Genomic DNA, 26109 nt, shown 5'->3' with positions numbered 1-26109 from the left:
ACTGCCAAGGTCTCTGATTTAATCCTGAGTTCAGGTTGCTGTCTGTGTGGAATTTTTCATGTTATTCTAGAGTCCAAGTGAGTTTCATTCTGGGTTATCTGGTTTCCTCTCACATCCCAAAAACATGCACTCTTTTGCCACACATGAGTTAATCACATGAATTTAATACTATAGTCATTTTTTCCTGTCAGCACCAACATCCTCACAAGATTTTTTTTAATGTAAATGGTTCATGTTATTATTACTTGAATTGATCATACTCACTCTGCATACACTACCATTCAAAAGTTTGGGGTCACCCAGACAATTTTGTGTTTTCCATGAAAAGTCACACTTTTATTTACCATCATAAGTTGTAAAATGAATAAAAAATATAGTCAAGACATTTTTCTTGCCCTTTTGAGCATTTAATCGACCCCACAAATGTGATGCTCCAGAAACTCAATCTGCTCAAAGGAAGGTCAGTTTTATAGCTTCTCTAAAGAGCTCAACTGTTTTCAGCTGTGCTAACATGATTGTACAAGGGTTTTCTAATCATCCATTAGCCTTCTGAGGCAATGAGCAAACACATTGTACCATTAGAACACTGGAGTGATAGTTGCTGGAAATGGGCCTCTATACACCTATGGAGATATTGCACCAAAAACCAGACATTTGCAGCTAGAATAGTCATTTACCACATTAGCAATGTATAGAGTTTATTTCTGATTAGTTTAAAGTGATCTTCATTGAAAAGAATAGTGCTTTTCTTTCAAAAATAAGGACATTTCAAAGTGACCCCAAACTTTTGAACGGTAGTGTAATTCAAATTAGTAGATTGGATACTCATGTAAATTAAATTTAATATACACATGAAATCACATTTTAATGAGAAATGTAAGGTTTTTTGTAAACTATACATAAACACTTTCTCTTAATGTGACCATACACATATTCTTTTCTTTTCTTTTCTTTTCTTTCAGCTTAAGTGGTGTAAATGAGTGTGTGAATATGTACAGTATACATGATGCCCTGCAATGCACTGGTGTCCCATCCAAGGTGTATTGCTGTCTTTCAGCCAGTGTTATTGCTTTAACCAGGATAAAGTGGCTACTAAAGATGAATGTTGTGTTCATTACTAAATGTTAAATATTAAAAAGTATGTAAATCAATGTAAAGCAAACATATTCATGATCACATGATCTCTCTCTCTCTCTCTCTCTCTCACACACACACACACACACACACACACACACACACACACACACACACACACACACAAGTATTATCATAAAAACAAATTTAACAATCTTTGATAAGATGTTGGAATGTATATATAATGCTGCAAGTCTTGCACTGAAAAGGCTCACAGCTTTATTCAGCCTTATTCAGCTTAGAAAATATTCAGTGGTATGTGTCAGAGTATTAGGGTGTTTATGGTACTCTGCTTTACGACTGTCGTAATGTAGCTGTTGCTGTTTACTCAAGGCGGGTGTTACAGCAGTGGGAGGGGCTTTTACGTGAGTCTTCACCTGTATGTTGTGGACATGAACCAGAGAGATCCTGGATAAAGTTGAAGTCACAACTTAACCTGTGTCTGAACATTCCATGTTTTATTACATGGTGTCAGAAGTGGCCCGTGTTTTGCAAAGAGTGTAAATCATGGCAAAGTTCAACCCACCAGAGAGTTTCAGCTTTGATAAACCGACGGAGTGGACGGACTAGAAAAGACGGTTCGAGAGATATCGAACCGCCACGGAGCTCAACAAGAAGTCGGGTGAAGTACAAGTGTGTTTCCTGGTGTACGCAATGGGGAGTGAAGCAGAAAATATTTTTAAGTCGTTTACTTTTACTGACCCAGGAAACCAGAATAATTACAAAATAGTGATGGAGAAGTTCGACGAGTATTTTTTCCCACGGCGGAACATAATCCATGAACGTGCTGTTTTCCACCAGCGCGTGCAGCGGCCTGGCGAGCAGGCAGAGACTTTTATCAGGGCTCTTTATGATTTATCAGAACACTGTGAGTTCGGGGCGAGTAGAGATGAAAATATTCGGGACCGAATCGTTGTGGGGATTTGAGATAAAGAGCAGTCTCGTAAGTTGCAGCTCATGTCAGATCTTACACTGGCGCAGACTATACAGTCCGTTTGCCAGTCAGAGACAGTGAACATCCAAATCAGTGCACAGGCAGCAGAGGCCACAGTAGCCACAGCATCCGTACGAGAGGTGCGGGGTGCGCAAAAGAAGAATATAAAATGGCAGCGCAACGCCAAGAGAGGGGGAAAGACGGAGCACGGGAGGAAGTGCGGCCGGTGTGGGAAAACGGAGCACAAGGATCCAGAGAGATGTCCCGCTCACAATTCAGCTTGCAACAAATGCGGCAGGAACGGACATTGGCAGAGCCAGTGCAAAACAAAAGCGGTGAGTGAAGTAACAGAGGCAGATGAGCAGAGTGAATACTTTCTGGGATCAGTGAATGCAAACATGAGTGATGAGTGGACAGTGCAACTTCTCCTGGGTACAACCCCTGTGAAGTTTAAGATCAATACAGGGGCTGATGCTAGTGTAATGTGTGAAGAGACTTTCAATATGCTCATTCCAGAGAGAGAACTGAAGCAGACTAGCATATCTTTGACCAGCCCAGCGGGTCAATTAGACTGTCGAGGACAATTTCAAGTTAACACCACATACAAGAACAACTCATACTTATTCCAAGTGAATGTTATTAGAGGGAATTCTGTCAACAACTTACTCAGTAGATCCACTGCAGCTGAGATGGGCCTCGTGAAATGGATCGAAGAGGTCCATGGCACCTTTGGAGAGCATGGCACGCTCAAGACGGAGCCTGTGAGGATACAGCTCAAGGACAACACCACCCCGTAGGTGGTGCAGACCACGCGCAGAGTCCCAATACCGCTGACATCCAAGGTCAGAGAGGAGCTGTGCCACATGGAGGAGAACGGCATCATAGAGGAGGTAACCCAGCCAACCGATTGGTGTGTCCCTGTGGTGCCTGGGCTCAAAAAGAACACAAAGGTGCATATATGTGTGGATCTTAAGAAATTAAATGAACAGGTAAAGAGAGAGAGGTTCATCTTACCCACACCAGAAGAGATTACAGCAGAGCTGTGTGGAGCAATGGTGTTCTCCAGCCTGGATGCAGCCTCGGGGTTCTTCCAGATTCGTCTGCACAGTGAGAGTAGCAGACTCACCACATTCATCACGCCATTTGGCAGGTACTGTTTCCGACGCTTACCGTTCGGGATAACAAGCACCCCAGAAATTTTCCAAAGGAAAATGTCAGAGACACTTCAAGGCCTACAGGGCGTCTCAGTTTATATGGATGATATTGTTGTATATGGAAAGGATATGGAAGAACATGACCTCCATCTCCAGAAGGTCCTGGAGAGAGTCAAGTCTGCGGGGCTCAAGCTCAATAAGGAAAAGTGTAAGCTCAGACAGGAGCAGCTCAACTTCCTGGGCTAGGTGGTCGATGCCACAGGCATGCGGCCGGATCCAGCAAAGGTGCAAGCCATCCGGGAGCTCGCTGCACCAGAGAACGTCCACGAGCTCAAACGTATCCTTGGCATGGTGAACTATCTCGGTAAATATGTGTCGAACCTGTCCACAGTGGGACAGCCGCTGTATGAGTTGCTCCAGTCCAAGACAGCATGGACCTGGGGGCCCGCACAACACACAACTTTTGAGAAGCTGAAAGAGCTCCTGATGACATCGCCCATGTTAGCGTTTTATGATGTCAACAGACCCACCGCTGTCTCAGCTGATGCAAGTAGCTATGGGCTCGGTAGCGTGCTGTTGCAGCTCCATGGACAAGACTGGAAACCAGTCGCATACTACTCAAGGAGGCTGACCGACGCAGAGACCAGATACGCGCAAATAGAGAAAGAGTGCCTGGAGAGTGTCTGGGCCTGTGAGCGGTTTGAAAAATACCTCTACGGCCTTCAGAGTTTTGAACTCGTGACAGACCATAAGCCCCTGGTCCCACTAATGAACAGTAAGGACTTAGACAACGTCCCATTAAGGTGCCAGAGACTTCTCATGCGGCTCATGTGCTTTAAGCCAGTAGCTGCGTATGCTCTGGGGAAGACCCTTGTTGTGGCAGACACACTGTCACGGAGCCCTCTGAGTCATGCAGAGGATGGGAGATATACACACTCTGAGGTCGAGTGCTACATTGCAGCAGTCATGGACAGTGTGCCAGCTACTCCGCAAAAGATGGACAACATCCAAGCAGCTACTGTAGCTGATGAGAAGCTGCAGACAGTGATCAGGTACATCAGGTCAGGCTGGCCAGACCACGAATACCAAGTACCAAGTAACATACGTGAGTACTTCTCTATGAGAGACGAACTTTCAGAGTATGATGGAATGGTCATCAGAGGAAGCCGCATCGTGATACCAGGGACGCTGAGGGCAGACATCCTTGATAGAATCCACGACGGAAATCAAGGGCTCTCAAAGTGTCGGGACAGGGCAAACGCCGCTGTCTGGTGGCCCGGCATTTCCTCACAGCTGAAACACAAGGTCTGGTCGTGTCAGTCCTGCTGCGAGTTGAGAAGAGCACAGCAGAAGGAGCCGTTGATCTCTACCCCACTCCCCGACACACCATGGCAGCGCATAGCTCTGGACCTATGTGAGCATAACAAACAGAACTACTTAATCATCTCAGACTACTACTCGAGATACATCGAGATACTGCACATGAAAACAACAACAAGTTCTCATGTCTCTCTGAAGCTGAAAGCTACCGTATATGCGCCCGTTACGGCGTTCCAGATGTGGTCATCAGCAACAACGGGCTGCAGTTCACAAGCACCAAGTTTCAAGACCTCGCCCATGAGCTTGACTTCGAACACGTCACCTCGAGCCCACACAACGCACAAGGCAATGGTCATGCGGAGAGGGCGGTGCAGACCGCTAAGCGAATATTGAAACAGAAGGACCCTCTCATTGCACTAATGTGCTACAGGCCAACACCATGCAGAACAACAGGAGCCAGCCCAGCTGAACTACTAATGGGCCGGAAGATTCGAATGACACTGCCTACCCTTGAGAGAAACCTGCAGCCCTCATGGCCCGACAAGCAACGCATCAGGCAGAAGGACGAGGCCAAGAAGAAGAAGCAAGCCTTCTACTACAACCAACGCCATGGGGCCAGACCCCTACCCCCACTTCAGCCTGGTGGTAACGTCCTCACCAAGCTGGACCACCAGAAATCCTGGACAGCTCCTGCAGTAGTGACCACTGAGAGTGTCATGCCACGCTCTTACATCATCCAGACACAGCAGTGGGCAACACTCAGGCACAACCGGCGCCACCTCCAGGACATGCCTGCTCCACAGCCACCTGGGGGCAAAGCACCTGTCTTACCTGTTCGCACGGACGTCAATCAAGAGCAGGGGGACTCCAGTGTCAGCATGTACGCTGGTGCTGAAAATCTGTCACGGACCAGGTCTGGACGGATCTCTAAGCCAGTCATCAGACTGGACTTGTGAGTTAACATGACCTCACACTCATGGACTTTGGGGGGGAAGAAGGGAAAAGAGTTCCAGGTGGTAACTTTCAAACCACATAAAAGAGTTCCAGGTGGTAAAGCCACACGTGTGTGTGTGTATATATATATATATAGAATGTTGTAAACTGATGTGTTTTAATATAAAAAGAGTTCAGGGAAGCAAACTGTGATCTTATAGTGAAAAGTAATTTGATAATCTAAATGTTTATTGAATATAAGTACTACAGAAGATAGACCTAGGGTTGAGTGTTGTTTATTGATATTTAATGAAGAATGACACTGTTTACAATTCATCAGGATGTTTAATGTGTTCCTGCTGATTGCTATAGAATAGCATTGTTCTTTACAGAATGTTTATCTGTTTACTTTATTGAAGAAAGTAGAACTAAAAAGGGGAGATGTCAGAGTATTAGGGTGTTTACAGTACTCTGCTTTACGACTGTCATAATGTAGCTGTTGCTGTTTACTCAAGGCGGGTGTTACGGCAGTGGGAGGGGCTTTTACGTGAGTCTTCACCTGTATGTTGTGGACATGAACCAGAGAGCTCCTGGATAAAGTTGAAGTCACAAATTAACCTGTGTCTGGACATTCCGTGTTTTATTACAGTATGCTTATTATTATTATTATTATTATTATTATTATTATTATTATGAATAAAATTGACACTAATTTTGAATTTTTGTTGGTTATTCCCTATGTATTGTATGTTGCTATTCATTGGTTTTAGGGTGTGACAATGTGTCATCCCAATGAGAGAGGACATCGCTCTTACCTGCTTATTTTAACACTTTCTGTCAACCTCTACCTCAGCACTGCTTTGTCGCTTCCCTTCACAGCTGCTCCAATCTTTAAGGATACACCTTTTGCAGTCATATGGAATGCACCTACGCATGTGTGCCAAAACCTCAAGATTCCATTGGACTTTTCTAGTTTTCAAGCAGTGACCACACCAGCCAGTGAACCTAACCAGTTTCTTTTCCTCTTCTACTCCAATCGGCTTGGACTATATCCATACACAGAGCCTAGTTCAGGGAGGCAGTTTAATGGTGGCATTCCACAAAAAGGAAACCTGACAGCCAGTCTTGTGAAAGCCTATTATGATATCATCCAGGATATTCCTGATATCACCCCAGGATTGGCTATGATTGACTGGGAGCAATGGCGGCCACTGTGGGCCAGGAATTGGGGATCCAAAAATATTTATCGGAAGCTTTCCATTCAGTATGCACAGGAAACTAATCCACTTCTGTCTTCCCGTGAGGCTGCTTCTGTTGCTATGCAGCAATTTCAGAATGCAGCTCAGGCGTACATGGAGAAAACCATGCAGCTGGGAATCAAACTGCGTCCAAATTACCTCTGGGGCTTCTACCTGTTTCCAGGTTGCTACAACTATGGTTGGGATGAACCAGGCTACACAGGTGATTGCCCGGCGATTGAGAAAAGCCGCAACAATGAGCTCCTTTGGCTGTGGGAGTCCAGTACAGCTTTATATCCCTCAGCATATTTGAAGGTTGGCTTGAGGGAACAACCTGAAGCAGCTCTGTTTGTCCGGGGTAGTGTAAATGAAGCTGTGAGGGTGTCTGCTCTTCCAAAGTCTCTCTACACTGCACCAATTTATGTTTACTTACGTCCTGTCTTCAGTGATCAGAACAAAATATTTCTGAATGAGGTGAGAGCTTTGCAACAAATAAGCCAGTGTTCATTATGGCAGAGTACACAGTACTAGTACACATACATTACCAGTCAAAAGTTTGGACACATACTCATTCAGAGGTTTTTCTGTATTTTGACTATTTTCTACATTGTAGAACACTACTGAAGACATCAAAACTATGAAATAACATATGCAACATCTATGGAATTATGTGGCAAACAAAATAGTGTAAAAAAATGTTACATATTTTAGATTCTTCAAAGTAGCCACCGTTTACCTTAATGATGCTTTGCACACTATTGGCATTATCTTAACCAGCTTCATGAGGTAGTCACCTGGAATGCTTTTCAATTAACCGGTGTGACTCCTCAAAAGTTAATTAGTGGATTTTTTTTGGCCTTTTTAATGAGTTGAGATCCAACAGTAAATAGTAAATAATAAAAATGCAGTAAATAACCCTGTGCCACAACTGTAGTAACCTATATTATGTCAAGAACCGCTCAATTAAGTAAAGAGAAACGACATCCATCGTTACTTGAAGACACAAAGTGTCTTTTAATTAGTAAGTATAAAGAAAACCCATTTAATTACAAACCCAATTCCAAAAAAGTTGGGACACTGTGTAAACTGTAAATAAAAACAATGTGATAATTTGCAAAACATGGAAACCCTATTGTAGCAAGTGTTTAGGTGGGTGGAGCACAGAAGCACGGCAGGCCAGTACTGAGTTCTCACTAACTCTTTTATTATTAGCTTTTCAGCTTCTACACGTTTATTTAGACATAGACGCGCACACATGCCACACACATGTGTTCTGGTCAGGAGAGAGCCCGCTCTGCTCTCGCTCTCTTCCTTAAATAGGGCATGGCTCCTGGGAAGACACACAAACAGGTTAATTCACCTCAGGTGTAGTGATTCTGCCACTTACCTTCCCTGAGTCCGCCCTCCGGTCACAGACCGATGCTTGACCACGCCCCCACTGCCACATACCCCCACCGCCCGACTCAGGCCGGGCAGCCGTCCGGATTGCAGCCGACTCCCCCCCCCCGACGGGAGAGGAAGTCCGCCACGACCATCTGCGCCCCTGGCCTGTGGACCACCTTGAAGTTAAAGGATTGGAGTGCCAGATACCAACGGGTGATCCGCGCGTTGGCATCTTTCATGCGGTGGAGCCACTGGAGGGGCGTGTGGTCCAAACAGAGGGTGAAAGGGCATCCCAGCAGGTAGTAACGGAGGGCGAGGACCGTCCACTTGATGGCCAAGCACTCCTTCTCTATGGTGCTGTAGCACCCCTCACACACTGACAGCTTACAACTTATGTACAGCACTGGACGATTCTCCCCCTCCACCTCCTGGGACAAAACAGCCCCCAGCCCTCTGTCCGACGCGGCCGTCTGCAATATAAAAGGGAGAGAAAAGTCAGGGGAGTGTAACAGTGGCCCCCTACACAGTACAGCCTTTAACTCAGAAAAAGCCCGCTGGCATTGCTCCGTCCACTGGACCGGATCTGCTGCCCCCTTTTTAGTGAGATCAGTCAGCGGGCTGGTGACGTCCGAATAATTAGGTATAAACCTACGATAATAGCCAGCCAGCCCCAGGAACTGTCTCACCCCCTTTTTGGTCTTGGGCCTCGGGCAGGCCGCAATCGCTGCAGTCTTGTTAATTTGGGGACGCACCTGACCATTGCCCAAGTGGAAGCCCAGATACCGTACTTCCACCCGCCCAATCGCACACTTCTTCGGGTTGGCTGTGAGACCCGCCCGCCTCAGCGACCTAAAGATGGCCCTCAGGTGTTGTAGGTGCCGCGGCCAGTCATTACTATAAATAATGATGTCGTCAAGGTACGCAGCAGCATAGGTGGTGTGGGGGCGGAGGACCCTATCCATCAGCCACTGAAACATAGCAGGCGCCCCAAACAGCCCAAAAGGAAGTGTGACAAACTGGTGTAAGCCGAACGGTGTGGAAAAGGGCGTTTTCTCTCGGGATAATGGAGTCAAGGGGATCTGCCAATAACCCTTTGTCAAATCCAGTGTCGAGTAAAAGCGAGCCGTGCCTAGTCGATCGAGCAACTCGTCAATACGAGGCACTGGGTACGCGTCAAATTTAGACACCGTGTTGACTTTTCTGTAGTCGACACAGAACCGGACTGACCTGTCGGCCTTGGGCACCAAGACCACCAGGCTGCTCCAGTCGCTGTGGGACTCCTCGATGATGCCCATTTCGAGCATGGCCTCGAGTTCTTCCCGAACCACTTTTTTCTTGTGTTCGGGTAGCCTGTAAGGGCGGCTACGCACTACCACCCCCGAGGGCGTCTCAATGTGGTGCTCTATGAGGTGGGTGCGGCCGGGCAGGGGCGAGAACACGTCAGAAAATTCTCTTTGTAACCGGGCGACCTCCACGAGCTGGGCCGGTGAGAGGTGGGCTCCACAGGGGACCGGAGCGGTGGGTGATGCCAATTTTCCCTTTTGAACTTCCGGCCCCAGCTCCGCCTTCTCAGGAACCACCGACACCAGCGCCACGGGGACCTCCTCACTCCAACGTTTTAACAGATTGAGGTGGTATACCTGTAACGCCCCACCCCTGTCCATTCGCCTCACCTCATAGTCGACGTCCCCGACTCGCCATGTGACCTCAAAGGCAAGGCAAGGCAAGGCAAGGCAAGGCAAGTTTATTTATATAGCACATTTCATACACAATGGCAGTTCAATGTGCTTTACAGAAGTAAAAACAAAAACAGTAAACAATAGAGAAATAAAATTACATAAAATAATTTTATTTTTATTCTAAAACAATTAATTAAAAGAATTAAAAGAAATTAAAAGAAAATAATAAGAATTAAACAATAGTAAAAATAAAATAAAATGAAGTAGTAGTTCAAATAAGATGAGAAAGAAAAAAACCCCAGCAGAATAGAATAAAGAATAAAATAGGATAAAGTTAAAGTAAATTTAAAACATGCAGAGAAGTAAAGATTATAAAGAATGTAAAGAAGACAATATTAATTATTTAACAGAAAGCATCTGAAAACAGCTTGGTCTTTAACCTAGATTTGAAGCTGCCAACAGCAGGAGCATTTTTAATGTCCTCTGGGAGTTGGTTCCATAGCTGTACTGCATAGTAGCTAAAAGCTGCTTCACCACACTTTGTTTTAACAACTGGTTTTAATAGTAAATTTTTCTGTTTTGATCTGGTAGATCTGATTGGGTTAGGCCGCTGCAACATATCAGAGAGGTAATTGGGCCCTGTACCATTTAGAGATTTGTATACCAGCAGCAATACTTTAAAGTCAATTCTGTAGCTTACTGGAAGCCAGTGAAGGGACCTTAGAATTGGAGTAATGTGCTCTGTTCTTTTTGTTTGTGTGAGAACCCTCGCCGCTGCATTTTGAACCAGCTGAAGTCGTTTGATGGTCTTTTTTGGCAAGCCTGTGAAAAGGCCATTGCAGTAATCAACCCTACTAGAGATGAAGGCATGTATTAGTTTTTCCAGATCATATTTTGACATAAGTCCTCTTAGTTTGGAAATGTTTTTTAGGTGATAAAATGCCGTTTTAGTGATTGCTTTCATGTGACTGTCAAAGTTTAGCTCGCTGTCAATGAAAACACCAAGATTTTTAACCATTTCTTTAGTTTTAATCCCTTTTGTGTCAAGAATAGTGGTAATCCTGAGTCTTTCATCTTTTTTTCCAAATAGAATTACTTCTGTTTTATCTGTGTTCAGCTGAAGAAAATTTTGTGACATCCAGCTATTGATTTGATCGATACACTGGTAGAGACATTCAAGGGGGGTGTAGAGGCTCGTTCGTAGTGAGACCTTGAGAAAAGTGCTATAGCTTACGCTGACGAAGTCTCTGTCCCAAAGTAACTGTTTCCACTCTCCGTGTCCGTGTGCCTTGCAATAAATCCACTGGAAACGTCTTGAAAGTTGAACTTTAATCCTCGTTTAACTATTGCAAAGGTTCTAAGATGCAGAGAGTCGGTGAGTAAATATCAGAGAGTCAGAGTGTCAGAGAGTCAGAGAGTCAGGTAAGAAAAACTGTTCGCTTCCACGGCTTCTCGAGATCTACCCTGAGAAGCGCGAGACCGTTCTTATATAGCTGAATGAATTCTAATTCTAATTCTTGAGAAGTGTGAGACAGTTCTAATTCTTGTTCTAATTCTTCACATATGAATTCTTAAGAAGCGTGAGACAGTTCTAATTCTTAACATATGAATTCTGATTCTTTTAACCTTGCCACATATTATTCATCATCTTAATCATGAAATAAACTACTTATATGAAATTACACACTCAAATGAAATTATATATATCATGTAACATAAATTGTAATTCACATCTATATGAATTCTACTTTGGCCGTTACATACCCGGCCCCTAATTGCTTTCTATCCTAGAAACAATTACAATATTGAATGTACTTAACAGTCCTTTTCATTCTGCTTCTTGAAGCAGGCAGAGTTTGGTGATCGGCCGCTCAAGTTCATTCATCTTCGTCTTGACTCGAACCTTGCGGACGACTCCATGTTCGTCCTCCACAGTCTTCACGATTCTTCCCATTAGCCATGATCCTCTAGGGGCTGATTCATCGACGATCAAGACTATATCTCCCGGGATGAAGTTGCGTGCTGGATTGTTCCATTTCTGTCTTTTCTGGAGTTGAGGCAGATATTCTTTGGTCCAGCGTTTCCAGAACAGATCGCTCATGTATTGGACTTGCCTCCATCTCTTGCGTGCGTAAGTATCATCCTTATCAAAGACACCCGGTGGTAGGTTGGGGTTAGTCTTGAGCAAGAGTAAGTGCTGTGGGGTAAGGGCTTCCAAGTCATTAATGTCATTAGAAGGCGTAGTGATAGGCCTACTATTCAAGATGGCTTCACATTCACAGAAGAATGTTTGAAGACCTTCCTCGTCCAAGCTTTGTTCTCTCAAAGTGGCATCCATGATCTTCCTGATGGAGCGGATGATTCTTTCCCACACCCCTCCGTGGTGGGATCCAGATGGCGGATTGAATAACCAAGTGATGTCACGTTGGAGCAAGCTGTTCTCGATTTGTGAAGTATTCCATGCCTTTATTGCCTTTCTCAGCTCGTGGTCGGCTCCAACGAAGTTGGTCCCTTTGTCGGATCTCATTTCCTTCACTTGACCCCTTCTCGCAATGAAGCGCCGCAGAGCTTGAATAAAGGAGTCGGTTTCCAATGATGTTGCCATTTCTATGTGGACCGCACGACATGCAAGGCAGGTGAATATCACCCCATATCTTTTTACAGACACTCTTCCCCGCTTGACGCTGAATGGCCCGAATAGATCCACACCAGTTCTGGTAAAGGGTGGTTCATTTGGTAGAACTCTGTTTCTTGGTAGGTCTGCCATCATTTGTGTGCCTGATGCACCATGTTGTTTTCGACAGGTAATACACCGAGACAGCATTCTTCTGATTGATGAGGGAGCGCCAATGATCCAGTACCTTTGGTGTGTGTGAGACAAGACATGATTACGTCCACTGTGTCCTAAACGCTCGTGCGCATCCTGGAGAATCAAGTCCGCCACGTGATGGTTCTTAGGGATGATCATTGGATGCTTGGCTTCTGCTGGCATGGATGCTCGACTGAGCCTCCCTCCAACGCGAAGGATTCCCTCTTCCAGTTGCGGACTGAGTCTGAAGATTCGACTACTCTTCTTAATGGAGTCCTTTCTCCGAAGAGCAGATATTTCCTCTTGGAAGTTATCGTTTTGACAATGGCTAATAATAGCGATCTCTGCTTTTTGCAGGTCATCCACAGTCAAGTACGTATGTTTGAGACCCTTTTTGTAGCTCAACATCTCTTTGTTCAGCTGTTGTTCGTCCCTGTACAATCCTTTCAACTCTTTTCTCTTCCTAGACAGGTTCACCAGGGTTCGCTTGAGTTGCGTGAACCGCGCCACAGCCTTCTTGAGACGTACCCATGAAGAGTAGTATTGGATTAGCTGCTGCATTGCATCAGTGCTTTCTACTGTGGTAGCGTTAACCAGCACGCCTTTCTTCACCTCAGGGTCCTCAGCCGTGAGCTCTTCTAGGTGATTGGGTTCGTCTGGCCACTCCCTTTCTGGTTTACTGAGGAAGCTGGGACCAGCAATCCAGACGTCATTCCTCATGAAGGCGTTCACCCTTTGACCCCTCGAGGCATAATCGGCAGGATTCAACTGAGTGTTGACATAGCTCCATTGATGCACCTTTGATGCTTGCAGAATTGTGGCGATCCTGTTTGCCACAAATGTTTTAAATCTGATGTTCTCATTGGCTATGTACTTGAGTACGGCAGTACTGTCTGTCCAAAACTTGGAATCTGATAGCGGCAACTGAAGCTCTTTCTTCAGCATGACATCCACCTTCACAGCTAAGGCAGCCGCCGTCAGCTCCAACCGCGGGATGGTAGTTGGTTTCAGAGGGGCGACCCTCGCCTTCCCCAAGACGAATGAACAGTGTACTTGGTTGCTGCTATTCTTCTGGACTAAGTACGTGACAGTACCATAGCCTATTTCACATGCGTCACAAAAATGATGCAGTTGAGCTTGCACAGTTTTGCCAAATCCAGGTGGCTTAAAGCATCGTGTTACTCGAAAGTCAGTGAGCTGTTGGAGTTCTTCAGTCCACTTGGTCCATTGTTGTGCGAGGTGTTCTGGCACAGTGTCATCCCAGGCTGTTCTTAGTCTACACAATTCTTGCAAGATGTTTCTAGCAGGTAGTATGACTGGTGACAACATTCCTAGTGGATCATAGACAGAGCTCATTGTAGACAGGATTCCTCTCCTGGTAAAAGGCTTCTGCTCGATGTTCACCTGAAACTTGAAATGATCTGACCGGATGCACCATTGTACTCCCAAGGCTCTCTTGATGGCGAGTGAGTCCTGGTCGAGATCAAGATCTTTGACTTCTGTTGCTCGGTCCTCAAGCGGAATGGTTAACAGCACATTTCGACTGTTGGTCGTCCATTTTGTCAGTCTAAAGCCTCCTGTTTGACAAATGGCCGTCAAGTCGTGGAGTAGCTTGATCGCTTCCTGTTCTGAGTTAACTGATTTTAGACAATCGTCGACGTAAAAATTGTTCAACACTGTCTCCACAGCTGCTGCATCAAAAGTACTCCTGTTGTCCTCGGCACATCTTCTCAGCGCATAGTTCGCACAGCTGGGTGAAGAGGTGGCTCCGAACAAGTGTACCTCCATTCTGTACTCCTGCAGCTCCTTTGAGATATCCCCGTCAGGCCACCATAAAAACCTGAGAAGGTCTGCGTCTTCAGATGGGACCTTGACCTGGTGGAACATGGCCTCCACATCTGCCATAACTGCGATTGGCTCCTGACGAAATCGTGTTAAGACTCCAACCAGACTGCTTGTCATGTCAGGCCCTTGCAGTAGTTGCTCGTTAAGTGTGGTTCCCTGATATGAAGCACCGCAGTCGAATACCACTCGAAGTTTATGCTTCTTGGGGTGGTAGACAGCATGATGTGGAATAAACCACACCTTTCCATCACTCCTGTTAAGCTCTTCGTCTGGGACCTTGACGGCGTATCCCTTGGCTATGACCTGGTTCATGAAGCTGACGTATTCCTCTCGGAACGTCTGGTTTCTCTGAAGCTTCTTTTTCATGTTGAGCGCTCGTTGCTCTGTCATTGCTCTATTGTTAGGCATTTTCACATCTTTGTTCTTCAATGGCAGTCCGATAGAGTAGTGACCGTCAACCAGTTTTGTGGATGTGGTGACTCTGTCCATAAACAGTTGATCTTCCTTTGACATCTCAAGCTGCTCTCCTTGAGCATTCTCGGGAAAGTCATACTTGAATTGCTGGGTCCACAATTCTTCAAGTCGAGCCACTGATATCCGATTCATTTGGATCTGTGGGTATCCGTCTTTTGACCAGCTTCCGATGTTCTCACGCAGCGGCCCGTTCACTGTCCATCCCAAGACTGTACGTACTGCATACGGTCCATCTTTCACGCTGCGGATTACCTCTTCTGGCTCTAAAGCCTTTGCGACATCAGTCCCAATAAGAAGATCGATATCTGCCTTGATCAATGGAATTCGTACACCTCGTAAGTGTGGCCACCTATCCACGTCCTCTTGGGTTGGGATATTCTCCTGACTAGCAGGTATGGCCCTTTGTGTAAACACACCAGTGAGCCCGACAAAGTCATCCCCCTCCAGACTGCTGACTTCTAGGTCTGGCAACACCTTGCACGAGACGGTCTTTTGGTCTCCCATAGTAGTAAGTAGGATGTTCACATTTTTTCCTTGCAGGTTAAGGTTGTTGGCTAGCTTGTTAGTGCAAAAGGAGGCATTGCTCCCTGGATCCAGGAACGCATAACAGGTCAGCACCTTGTTGCCTTTCTTTGCCTTCACTCTCACTGGAACAATGGCGAGGACGGTTCCTGCACCCCCGGCCCCCATCTGAGAGCAAGTTTCCCCTGCATCCACGAATCCACTGACCACAGTTTGTTCTTCCTGTAAAGACTCCTTTTTTGGTTCCTCCCTTGAAGTGTCTTCTTTTGTTATGTCTTTAGGTTTCTGCTTTATGTGTAACAGTGTAGGGTGTTTAGCTGAACACATCTCACAGCTCTTCTTTTCTTCACAGGCACTGCTCATGTGTCCTCCTATAAGACAGCTGTAGCAGAGTCCTTTACTCTTAAGGAATTCCAATTTTTCTTTGTGCAGCTTTTTTTGAAGTTTCTTGCACTGTTCCATGGTATGCTCTCCCTGACAGAAGATGCACGGTTTCACGAAAGCCATGTTCATGTTTGGTTTCTTCTCTTTAGCTTTCTTGTTCTCGGCACCAGCAACATCTTTCACTACTTTCTGCTCTTTAGCTTCAGTGGCTAGCGTTATGATGGTTTTCTTGCCAGCTGATTTTTCAGGTTGGCGCTTTGTTTGACCTGAGATTTCACCAAACACAGGGTGTGCTGCCATTTCAGCCTGTTTGGTTACAAATGACACCACGTCTTGGAACTTTGTTCGCCGATCTTTCTTCTGAATGTCAATGGCGACGCTCCTGAATTTCTCCCTCAGCCTGTATGGGAGCTTGGAGATGACTGTGCGCATGTTCGCAGCATTCTCCATCTCATCCAAGTACTCTAGATCCGACATTGCATTGTTACAGTTGATCAGAAACAGAGCATATGCTTCAAGTGCCTTAGCGTCGTCCGACTTGATAGTAGGCCAATTTAAAGCCTTGTCCAGGTATGCCATCGAGATCTTATATTTGTCACCAAAGCGCTCCTTTAATAATTTCTTGGCTTGAGGGTAGCCCCGTTCAGGGTCCATATGAAGACAGCTGCGCACTAAGTCATTAGGCTGACCACATGTGTGCTGTTCCAAATAATAAAACCGATCTTTGCTGTTTTCAGTCTTGCTTTCTATGCGATGCTCGAAAGCTCTCATGAATAGATGGTATTCCATTGGATCTCCTTTAAAAAATGGAATATTCGGCGAAGGCAATGTAGATAGCTTTTGTTGCTTTATTAGACTCTCAGTTATCTCATTTTGGCGTTGCATGACAGAAGCCAGGTTGTCTGTGTTTGCAGAATTGCCCTTTGAAGTAACAGGCTCTTGTCGCACAACAGGCGTTGCATCGGCAGCTATTCCACTACTATGGCTATGCTGAGATACATTACTAGCCCCACTGCTCCTATTGCAGCTGACATGTTGTCTCCGAGTAGCCCTCAGTGAATCCACCCTACTGCCTTTAGAGCCGCTTGACACATCTGAGCCTCCATATTTTCTTAACACAGCTAATCTTGCATTCGATGCAGCGAGCTTTGCTTGTAACTCCAACTCTTCCTTTTCAGCTTTGAGCCGTAGCTCCTGCTCTTCCTTTTCAGCTTTGAGCCGTAGCTCCTGCTCTTCCTTTTCAGCTTTGAGCCGTAGCTCCTGCTTTTCCAAAGCCCTTTTCTGTTTCAACACAGCTGTCTCGGTTAACAAAGCGGCTTTCTCCATTTCAACTTTTACGCGCTCAGAGCGAACCGATGATGCTACAGAAGCAGAAGAGACAGACTTGGTCTTTTTACTCTTTCTGGATGTAACTGAAATGCTATCTTCAGGATTTACCTCATTGTTCACTCTTTCAGACTCTTCTATGCGATGCGTTGCATCCTGTATCCATGATCTAACCTCTTGCACAAAATTGCATTGCTTATCATATCTTGGCTGAAACCACTTACTTTGATCTGTATTCATATTTTCTACGTATCCAAGTTGACTGTACAGGTCTTTGACATCAGCATTTATCTTACTGAATTCTTCTATCAGCTCTTCATACTCGGTTAACAATTCCTTTGTTATTTTTTCCACGTTTGCATCATCATACATCAACTCACGCAATTCATTTTTTTTCTCAGTCAGTTTCTTTAGCTTTGCTCTTCTGGAGTCAATTCTTGTCTGCAGACTATTTTCCAATGACCGTTGTGTTGGTTTACGCTGACGTTTTTCCCTCGGAAGGCTTACCGTCTTTTCTTCTTCATCCGTCATGGTTGCTTTGAACGTCGGTCCGGTTTTTCGTTCCGATTCCACTTGCGACAGTCACGTTGCAGCCACGTCCACTTGTCAATCACCAGCCACGAGTGTAGCGCGCGATCGCGAAAGTTCAGAAGTCCCTCGGTAAATCCCTCGATGAATCTTCTTTCCAGTTTCAGCGAACCTCTCCAGCGTTTTGTAATCCGATGTCAAGCAAGTTTTTCTTACTAATGTAGAGGCTCGTTCGTAGTGAGACCTTGAGAAAAGTGCTATAGCTTACGCTGACGAAGTCTCTGTCCCAAAGTAACTGTTTCCACTCTCCGTGTCCGTGTGCCTTGCAATAAATCCACTGGAAACGTCTTGAAAGTTGAACTTTAATCCTCGTTTAACTATTGCAAAGGTTCTAAGATGCAGAGAGTCGGTGAGTAAATATCAGAGAGTCAGAGTGTCAGAGAGTCAGAGAGTCAGGTAAGAAAAACTGTTCGCTTCCACGGCTTCTCGAGATCTACCCTGAGAAGCGCGAGACCGTTCTTATATAGCTGAATGAATTCTAATTCTAATTCTTGAGAAGTGTGAGACAGTTCTAATTCTTGTTCTAATTCTTCACATATGAATTCTTAAGAAGCGTGAGACAGTTCTAATTCTTAACATATGAATTCTGATTCTTTTAACCTTGCCACATATTATTCATCATCTTAATCATGAAATAAACTACTTATATGAAATTACACACTCAAATGAAATTATATATATCATGTAACATAAATTGTAATTCACATCTATATGAATTCTACTTTGGCCGTTACAGGGGGCATAATCATTAGGTGATAGAGCAAAATAAATTTTGGTATCATCTGCATAGCAGTGATACAAAATTGAATTTTTATTGATAATTTGCCCAAGTGGGAGCATATAAAGGTTGAAAAGTAATGGTCCAAGAATCGACCCCTGGGGGACACCACAGGTCAAGGACATTGACGTTGAGGAACAATTTCCCAGGGTAACAAAGAAGCTTCTATCTTTTAAGTATGATTTTAACCAATTGATAACTTTACCAGTCAATCCAACCCAGTGTTCAAGTCGATATAGCAGTATGTTGTGATCAACAGTATCAAAAGCTGCACTGAGGTCCAGTAATACCAGGACCGATGTTTTGCCTGCATCAGTATTAAGATGTATGTCATTTATAACTTTAATCAGCGCTGTTTCAGTGCTATGATTGGCACGAAATCCTGACTGAAAATTATCAAAACGGCTGTTTGATATCAAGAAGGAAGTTAATTGATTGAAGACAATTTTTTCCAGGATTTTCCCGATGAATGGTAGATTTGATATTGGCCTGTAGTTATTTAACACTGAAGGATCCAGATTATTTTTTTTAAGAAGGGTCCAAATCCTCAAAGGGTCCTTGCCACCTGGCGATTAATTTAGAGCTCGACGTGGGCAACAGTACGAGTACTTTATCTCCCGGTGCGAACTCCCTGAGGCCCGTACCCTTGTTGTACAGGCGGGTGTGTCGTTCTTGGGCCTGCCACAAATTCTCCTGGGTTAGGTGGGCGAGTGTGTGGAGTTTTGCGCGCAGGTCAATAACGTATTGGATTTCATTTTTACTTTGTGAAGATCCCTCCTCCCAATTTTCCCGCAGCACATCTAGAATGCCGCGCGGTTTACGCCCATATAACAATTCAAACGGGGAGAACCCCGTGGAGGCTTGTGGGACCTCTCGCACTGAAAACAACAAGGGTTCGAGCCACTTATCCCAATTACGTGCGTCCTCACTTATGAAATTTTTAATTATATTTTTGAGGGTGCGATTGAACCGTTCAACTAAACCGTCCGTTTGTGGGTGATAAACGCTGGTGCGGATCGGCTTAATACCCAACAACTTATACAGTTCCTTTAGTGTACGTGACAAACGCTGTGCCTTGGTCAGTCAGAATCTCTTTCGGGATTCCAACTCGGGAGATAACGCAGAACAGTGCCTCCGCAATACTGCATGCTGAGATATTGCGTAGAGGCACTGCTTCCGGGTATCGCATTGCATAGTCCACCAGAACTAATATAAAGCGGTACCCTCGTGTTGACCGATCTAATGGCCCGACGAGATCCATCCCAATTCTTTCGAATGGGGTCTCGATTAATGGTAGAGGGCGTAAAGGCGCTTTTGGAATGGCCGCTGGATTTACTAACTGGCATTCGCAGCACGCTGTACACCACCTACGGACATCGCCGCGAATCCCTGGCCAATAGAATCAGGCCATTATTTGGGCTAGTGTTTTATCCTGCCCTTAGTGTCCAGCCATGGGATTAAAGTGAGCCGCCTGGAATACCAATTCCTGGCGGCTCTTCGGAATTAAAAGCTGCGTGACTCGCTCTTTAGTCTGAGTGTCCTGCGTCACTCGGTATAATCTATCCTTCATAATCGCGAAGTAGGGGAAGGACGGGGTGACGTTCGGCTGGAGCATTTGACCCTCGATTACTCTCACTTGGTCAAACGCATGCCGCAGAGTCTCATCTCACGACTGCTCTAATGGGAAATCCACAAGGGATTCTCCAGGAGAGAGAGGAGGGGCCGGTGGCTCCTCACTCTGACGCGGAGCTGACGTAGACGGCTCTGTGACAGCTGCTCCCGCCAACGTGACACCAGGACCTCCCCTTATTACACTACTGCAGGACCCACTCTTCACTAGATGACTCATTAAATCCCGAAATCCCGGCCAATCAGTCCCCAAAATTATAGAGTGGGTGAGGCGAGGATTAACCACCGCCTTTACTATAAATTTCTCCTCTCGAAACAGAATGTGAACTGACACTAAAGGGTAGCTGTGAACATCCCCGTGCACACACAACACCTTCACCAATTGTGCTCCCCCCAATGCTTCGTCTTGCACCAGGCTTTGGTGGATTGAGGTCTGATTACAGCCGGAATCCACCAAAGCCTGATACGTATCCCCTTGGATACTCACCGGTATGCGATACGCTCCAGCCCGATCAAGGGCGGCTCCTGGCGTGTCAGGGATCCGGACCACTGCACCCACCTCCATTGCCGAGCCCTGATGCTGGAGGTGCCCCGGCTCCCCACAGCGCCAGGACACCGGCCCGGGCTCTCTCTCTGCACCGGTGTTCCGGATATCACTCACCTGAGGGGGGGAAGACACAGACACGGAAATAGGAGAAGATAGGACACCGCGGGTGCGGGGAGCCGGCTGGGGTGGAGCTGGCCCCCGCCTCCGCGGTGGGGGAATGGGGTGAGGGAGAGGCACAGAAGGAGAGAGAGAAAGAGAGGGGAGGGGAGAAGGGGAGACACGCTGTCCTGCCATTGGGACAGCCGCCATATGGTCCTCCGCCAGCTCAATGGCCTGATCCAGCGACGCCGGGCGATGGCACTGGACCCACTCCGCAGTTCCCTCTGGAAGTTGAGTGACGAACTGCTCCAGCCCCACCAGATCGATGATCTCCTCGGCGTCGCGGTTGTCGGCCCTCAGCCACCGGCGGCAGGAGTCCCGGAGTTGCTGGCCAAACACGAACGGCCAGCCGACCTCCTCCAGGTGCAGCGCGCGGAAGCACTGCCACTGCTGCTTCGGAGTGCGACCCACGCGCTGGACGACGGCCCTGTGGAGGTCCGTGTAGACCAGCCGGCTGTCGGCGGGGAGCTGTAGTGCGGCCAGCTGCGCCTCGCCCGTGAGGAGGGGGAGGAGGCACGCCGCGCGCTGTTCCACCGGCCAACCCCACGCCTCTGCTGCCTGCTTAAAGAGAACGAGGAAGGCCTCGGGGTCATCGTGCGGGCCCATCTTCGTGAGGGTGAGGTGGGAAGGGCCCGCGGCGGTGGAGGTGGTGGACCCCGCCGACGCGAGTAGGTGCCGGAACGCCCGGCGATCTTCCTGCTGCGCCAGCACCAGGGCCTCGAACCTTCGCTCCTATTCTTCCCGGAGGGCGACCAGCGCCTGGTGCTGGCTCTGTTGGGCCGTGGCCAGGGCATGGACCAGGTCCTTGAAGGGGGAGGACTCCATGGGGCTGTTTTCTCCTGCACTCCGTCCCGCGTTTTGGCACCACTGTAGCAAGTGTTTAGGTGGGTGGAGCACAGAAGCACGGCAGGCCAGTACTGAGTTCTCACTAACTCTTTTATTATTAGCTTTTCAGCTTCTACATGTTTATTTAGACATAGACGCACACACACGCCACACACACGTGTTCTGGTCGGGAGAGAGCCCGCTCTGCTCTTGCTCTCTTCCTTAAATAGGGCACGGCTCCTGGGAAGACACACAAACAGGTTAATTCACCTCAGGTGTAGTGATTCTGCCACTTACCTTCCCTGACTCCACCCTCCGGTCACAGACCGACGCTTGACCATGCCCCCACTGCCACACCTATATATCATTGAAAGTAGTACAAAGACAAAATATCAAATTTTGATACTGAGCAATTTTATTGTTTTTTGAAAAATATATGCTCATTTTTAATTTGATGTCAGCAACACATTTCAAAAAAGCTGGGACAGGGGCGTGTTTACTGCTGTGTTGCATCACCTCTACTTTTAACAACACTCTGTAAACATTGGGGAACTGAAGAGACCAGTTGCTGTAGTTTTGAAAGAGAAATGTTGTCCCATTCTTGCCTGATATACAATTTCAGTTGCTCAACAGTTTGGGGTCTCCTTTGTCATATTTTGTGCTTCATAATGCGCCAAATGTTTTAAATGGGAGACAGGTCTGGACTGCAGGCAGGCCAGTTTAACCCCTGGACTCTTACTACAGAGCCATGCAGTTTTAATATGTGCACAAAGCAGTTCGGCATTGTCTTGCTGAAAGAAGGAAGGCCTTCCCTGAAAAAGATTTTGTCTGGATGGCAGCATATTGCTCTGAAACGTGTTTATATCATTCAGCATTAATGATGCCTTCCCAGATGTACAAGCTACCCATGTCATGTGCACTAATGCACCCTCATACCATCACAGATGCTGGCTTTTGAACTGTGCACTGATAACAAGCTGGATGGTCCCTCTCCTCTTTAGCCTGGAGGGCGTGCTGTCCAGGATTTCTAAAAAGAATTTTTACTTTTGATTCTTCAGACCTCGGGACAGTTTTCCACTTCATCTCAGTCCATCGTAAAAGAGCTCGGGCCCAGAGAAGATGGCAGTGTTTCTGGATATTGTTTATATCTGGCTTTAACTTGCATTTGTGGATGCAGTAATGAACGGTTTTCACAGACAATGGTTTTCTGAAGTGTTTCTGAGCCCATACAGTGATTTCCACTACAGAGATGTGTCTGCTTTTAACGCAGTGTCTCTTGAGGGCCTGAAGATCATACTGTAGGCATCCAATGTCAGTTTTCAGCCTTGTCTCTTGCATACAGAGATTTCTCCAGATTCTCTGAATCATTTAATGGTATTATGGACCATAGATGATGTGATCCCCAAATTCTTTGCAGTTTTACATTGAGGAACGTTATTCTTAAATTGTTGCACTGTTTGCTCACTCAGTTTTTCACAGACCGGTGAACCCCTCCCCATCTTTACTTCTGAGAGACTCCACCTCCCTGGGATGCTCTTTTTATACCCAATTATCTTACTGACCTGTTGCCAATTAACCAAATTAGGGTTTGTTTGTTTTTTTAGCATAACACAACTTTTTCAGTCTTTTGTTGCCCCGTCCCAACTTTTCTGAAACATGTTGCTGACATCAAATTCAAAATGAGCATATATTTTTCAAAACACAATAAAATTTCTCAGTTTCAAAATTTGATCTGTTGTCTTTGTACTATTTTCAATGAAATATAGGGTTTCCAGTATTGCAAATTTTTACATTCTGTTTTTATTTATGTTTTACACAGTGTCCCAACTTTTTTGGAATTGGGGTTGTAAAAGGTGTGTCTAGACTTTTGACTGGTACTGTACATACAGCCAAATAGATTTTTCACTTTGGAGATTTTGTTAACTTTAGTGTAAATACATGAAATATTGAAAAGTTCTGCTGAAGACATTAGAATCTGGTTTATTATTGATCTCTTTATATGTCTGCTTCTTCTCAGGCAGATCTAGTCCATACTATTGGAGAGAGCGCAGCTTTAGGCGCATCAGGTGCAGTGCTCTGGGGTGCAAGTGCTGACTACAACAGCAAGGTACGGTATGCAAATATCAAATAGGTTTAAAATGCACTATATCTAATCTAATTTATGTCTGACCAACATCTGATCTTCTGGGCAAATTCTGACTGAAATATTTTTTTAAATATTCATCTCATCTCATCTCATTATCTCTAGCCGCTTTATCCTGTTCTACAGGGTCGCAGGCAAGCTGGAGCCTATCCCAGCTGACCACGGGCAAAAGGCGGGGTACACCCTGGACAAGTCGCCAGGTCATCACAGGGCTGACACATAGACACAGACAACCATTCACACTCACATTCACACCTACGGTCAATTTAGAGTCACCAGTTAACCTAACCTGCATGTCTTTGGACTGTGGGGGAAACCGGAGCACCCGGAGGAAACCCACGCGGACACAGGGAGAACATGCAAACTCCGCACAGAAAGGCCCTCGTCGGCCACGGGGCTTAAACTAAAAATGTTCCCATTAGACAGTTGCTATATTTGATTTATTGTTTCTCCTCTCCCTTTCAGTCCTCATGTGAAGCACTGGCTGCTTATCTGCCCTCTACGCTGAACCCTTATGTGGCCAACGTAACTGCAGCTGCAAAACTCTGCAGTCAGACCCTGTGCCAAAGCAACGGTCGCTGTGTCCGCCAGAACCCCGATTCAGCTGACTACCTGTACCTGAACCCAAATAACTTCAGTATTCAACAGCATGATGGCAAATATGTGGCTGTTGGTGTGCCTTCCCAAAGTGATCTTAATGTCTTTGTAAACAGATTTACCTGTCAGTGTTATGTGGGTCAAGTGTGTTCTGCCAGTACATCCATTTCAGTGCCTAAGACTCCAGTAGTTATTCAAGTGTGATTTTAAGTCTTCTTGCTACCTGGATACCTTACTGTAAAATTATGCTACAATGAATACTTACATATAATTCTACTGCTTTTTTTAATCATGAAGCTTATTTCAAATCAGTGTAATGCAGCTTTCTTATATTTCAGTTCATGCTTATATAATAAAGCTTAAAGCTAGACAGCCTTTCGATTTCATAAAATCTGTGAAATTTAGTTCCTGTTGAAATTTGGTCATTGTGATGTATGGTTATTTCTATATCTCTATGTATGTGATCTATGTATGTAGGTCATTGTGATGTATGGTTATTCTATATCTATATCTCACAAAATGCCAGGCCATTCTGTGGCTGGGAAGTTATTTAATTTGAGGGGATTCCCTAGCAAATAATATTGTAGAAAGACCCTGATGTGGGTGGAGCACAGAAGCACGGCAGGCGGTTGTTTGCGACTTAATTATTTTCTTTATTGCTGCTTTTCAGCACACAACTCAGACTCTCTCTCACAGACATACACACACTCTCCTTTTATAGGGCGCGGTCACTGGAGGACTCACACAAACACACATTAATTGACAACAGGTGTAGTGACACGACCACTCACCTTCCCTGACTCCGCCCTCCATTCACAGACTGACGCTCAGCCACGACCCCACTGCCACAAATATGCATGAAATTGCTTGCTTCACACAGTCAAGCAGACAGAGGAAGTCTGTGTGCACATGCGCAGGTTTATCTTCTTCTTCTTTTGGGTTTTACAGCAGCTGGCATCCACAGTGTTGCATTACTGCCATCTACAGGCTTACCTTGACCGTGCAGCTTCTCTTCCTCTCTCTCTCTCTCTCTCTCTCTCTCTCTCTCTCACTCTCTCTCCCTCTCCTCGCCCCTCCACTACCCCAGCCTCATGGAGATGGGGGCCAATTCCCACAATACCCGCTCCACATGCTCATGTCTGACCTTGTGTCTCATCACCCCTTTTTCCTTCCATGTCTGTGCTGCCGCTAATCCCCTCTCTCTCTCAAGTGAACCTGTCTGTGCCCACAATAATCAGGAGAAAGTCCGGGCAGGTCTGTTGGTGCAGCAGGAAGGCTGGAATTTCCCAGAATCAGCACTTCTGCAAAGAGGGAAGGGTTCTGATTCACATTCCTGACATGCCCCAGGCTTCCCCTGATTGAGCAGGAACATACCGCGTCTCTGTGAGTATTCAAGGGGGTACACATCAGGCTTTGGTGGATTCTGGCTAGAATCAGACCTCCATGCATCAAAGCCTGATTCAATGTGGGGCATTAGGGAATGCACTATTGGTGAAGGTGAGGTGTGTACACGGGGATGTTCACAAATATCCGCTAATGCTCATCACTATAGACCCCTTTGCATGTTTGTAAACAAACCGACCATTGCCAGGATGCGCGCGCAGCCTGGACTCAGAAACAATGGCGCTGCCATTGACCGGCATTATGAGCTGTCAGATTATGCCAAACAATTGTCGTTACAAGATCGAGAATGCTACATAAATAAGTT

At 46.0% G+C, this 26109-nt stretch overlaps 1 protein-coding gene across 1 annotated transcript; it reads left to right on the top strand.

The window, feature by feature from the left end:
- The first annotated feature begins 5681 nt into the window (after positions 1-5681).
- Positions 5682-24691, top strand: LOC132867300 (hyaluronidase-5-like). The gene is made up of 4 exons (XM_060900120.1): positions 5682-6123; positions 6246-7187; positions 23679-23768; positions 24270-24691. Exons 2-4 carry the CDS (start codon positions 6255-6257, stop codon positions 24603-24605), a joined length of 1359 nt encoding a protein of 452 aa, XP_060756103.1. The 5' UTR covers positions 5682-6123; positions 6246-6254; the 3' UTR covers positions 24606-24691.
- The last annotated feature ends 1418 nt before the right edge of the window (positions 24692-26109 follow it).

Source organism: Neoarius graeffei, chromosome 19 (assembly GCF_027579695.1).
Source record: "Neoarius graeffei isolate fNeoGra1 chromosome 19, fNeoGra1.pri, whole genome shotgun sequence".
Lineage (NCBI taxonomy): Eukaryota > Metazoa > Chordata > Actinopteri > Siluriformes > Ariidae > Neoarius > Neoarius graeffei.
The sequence above is the reverse complement of the archived record's forward strand: the minus strand, read 5'-3'. Positions and strand labels throughout refer to the sequence as shown.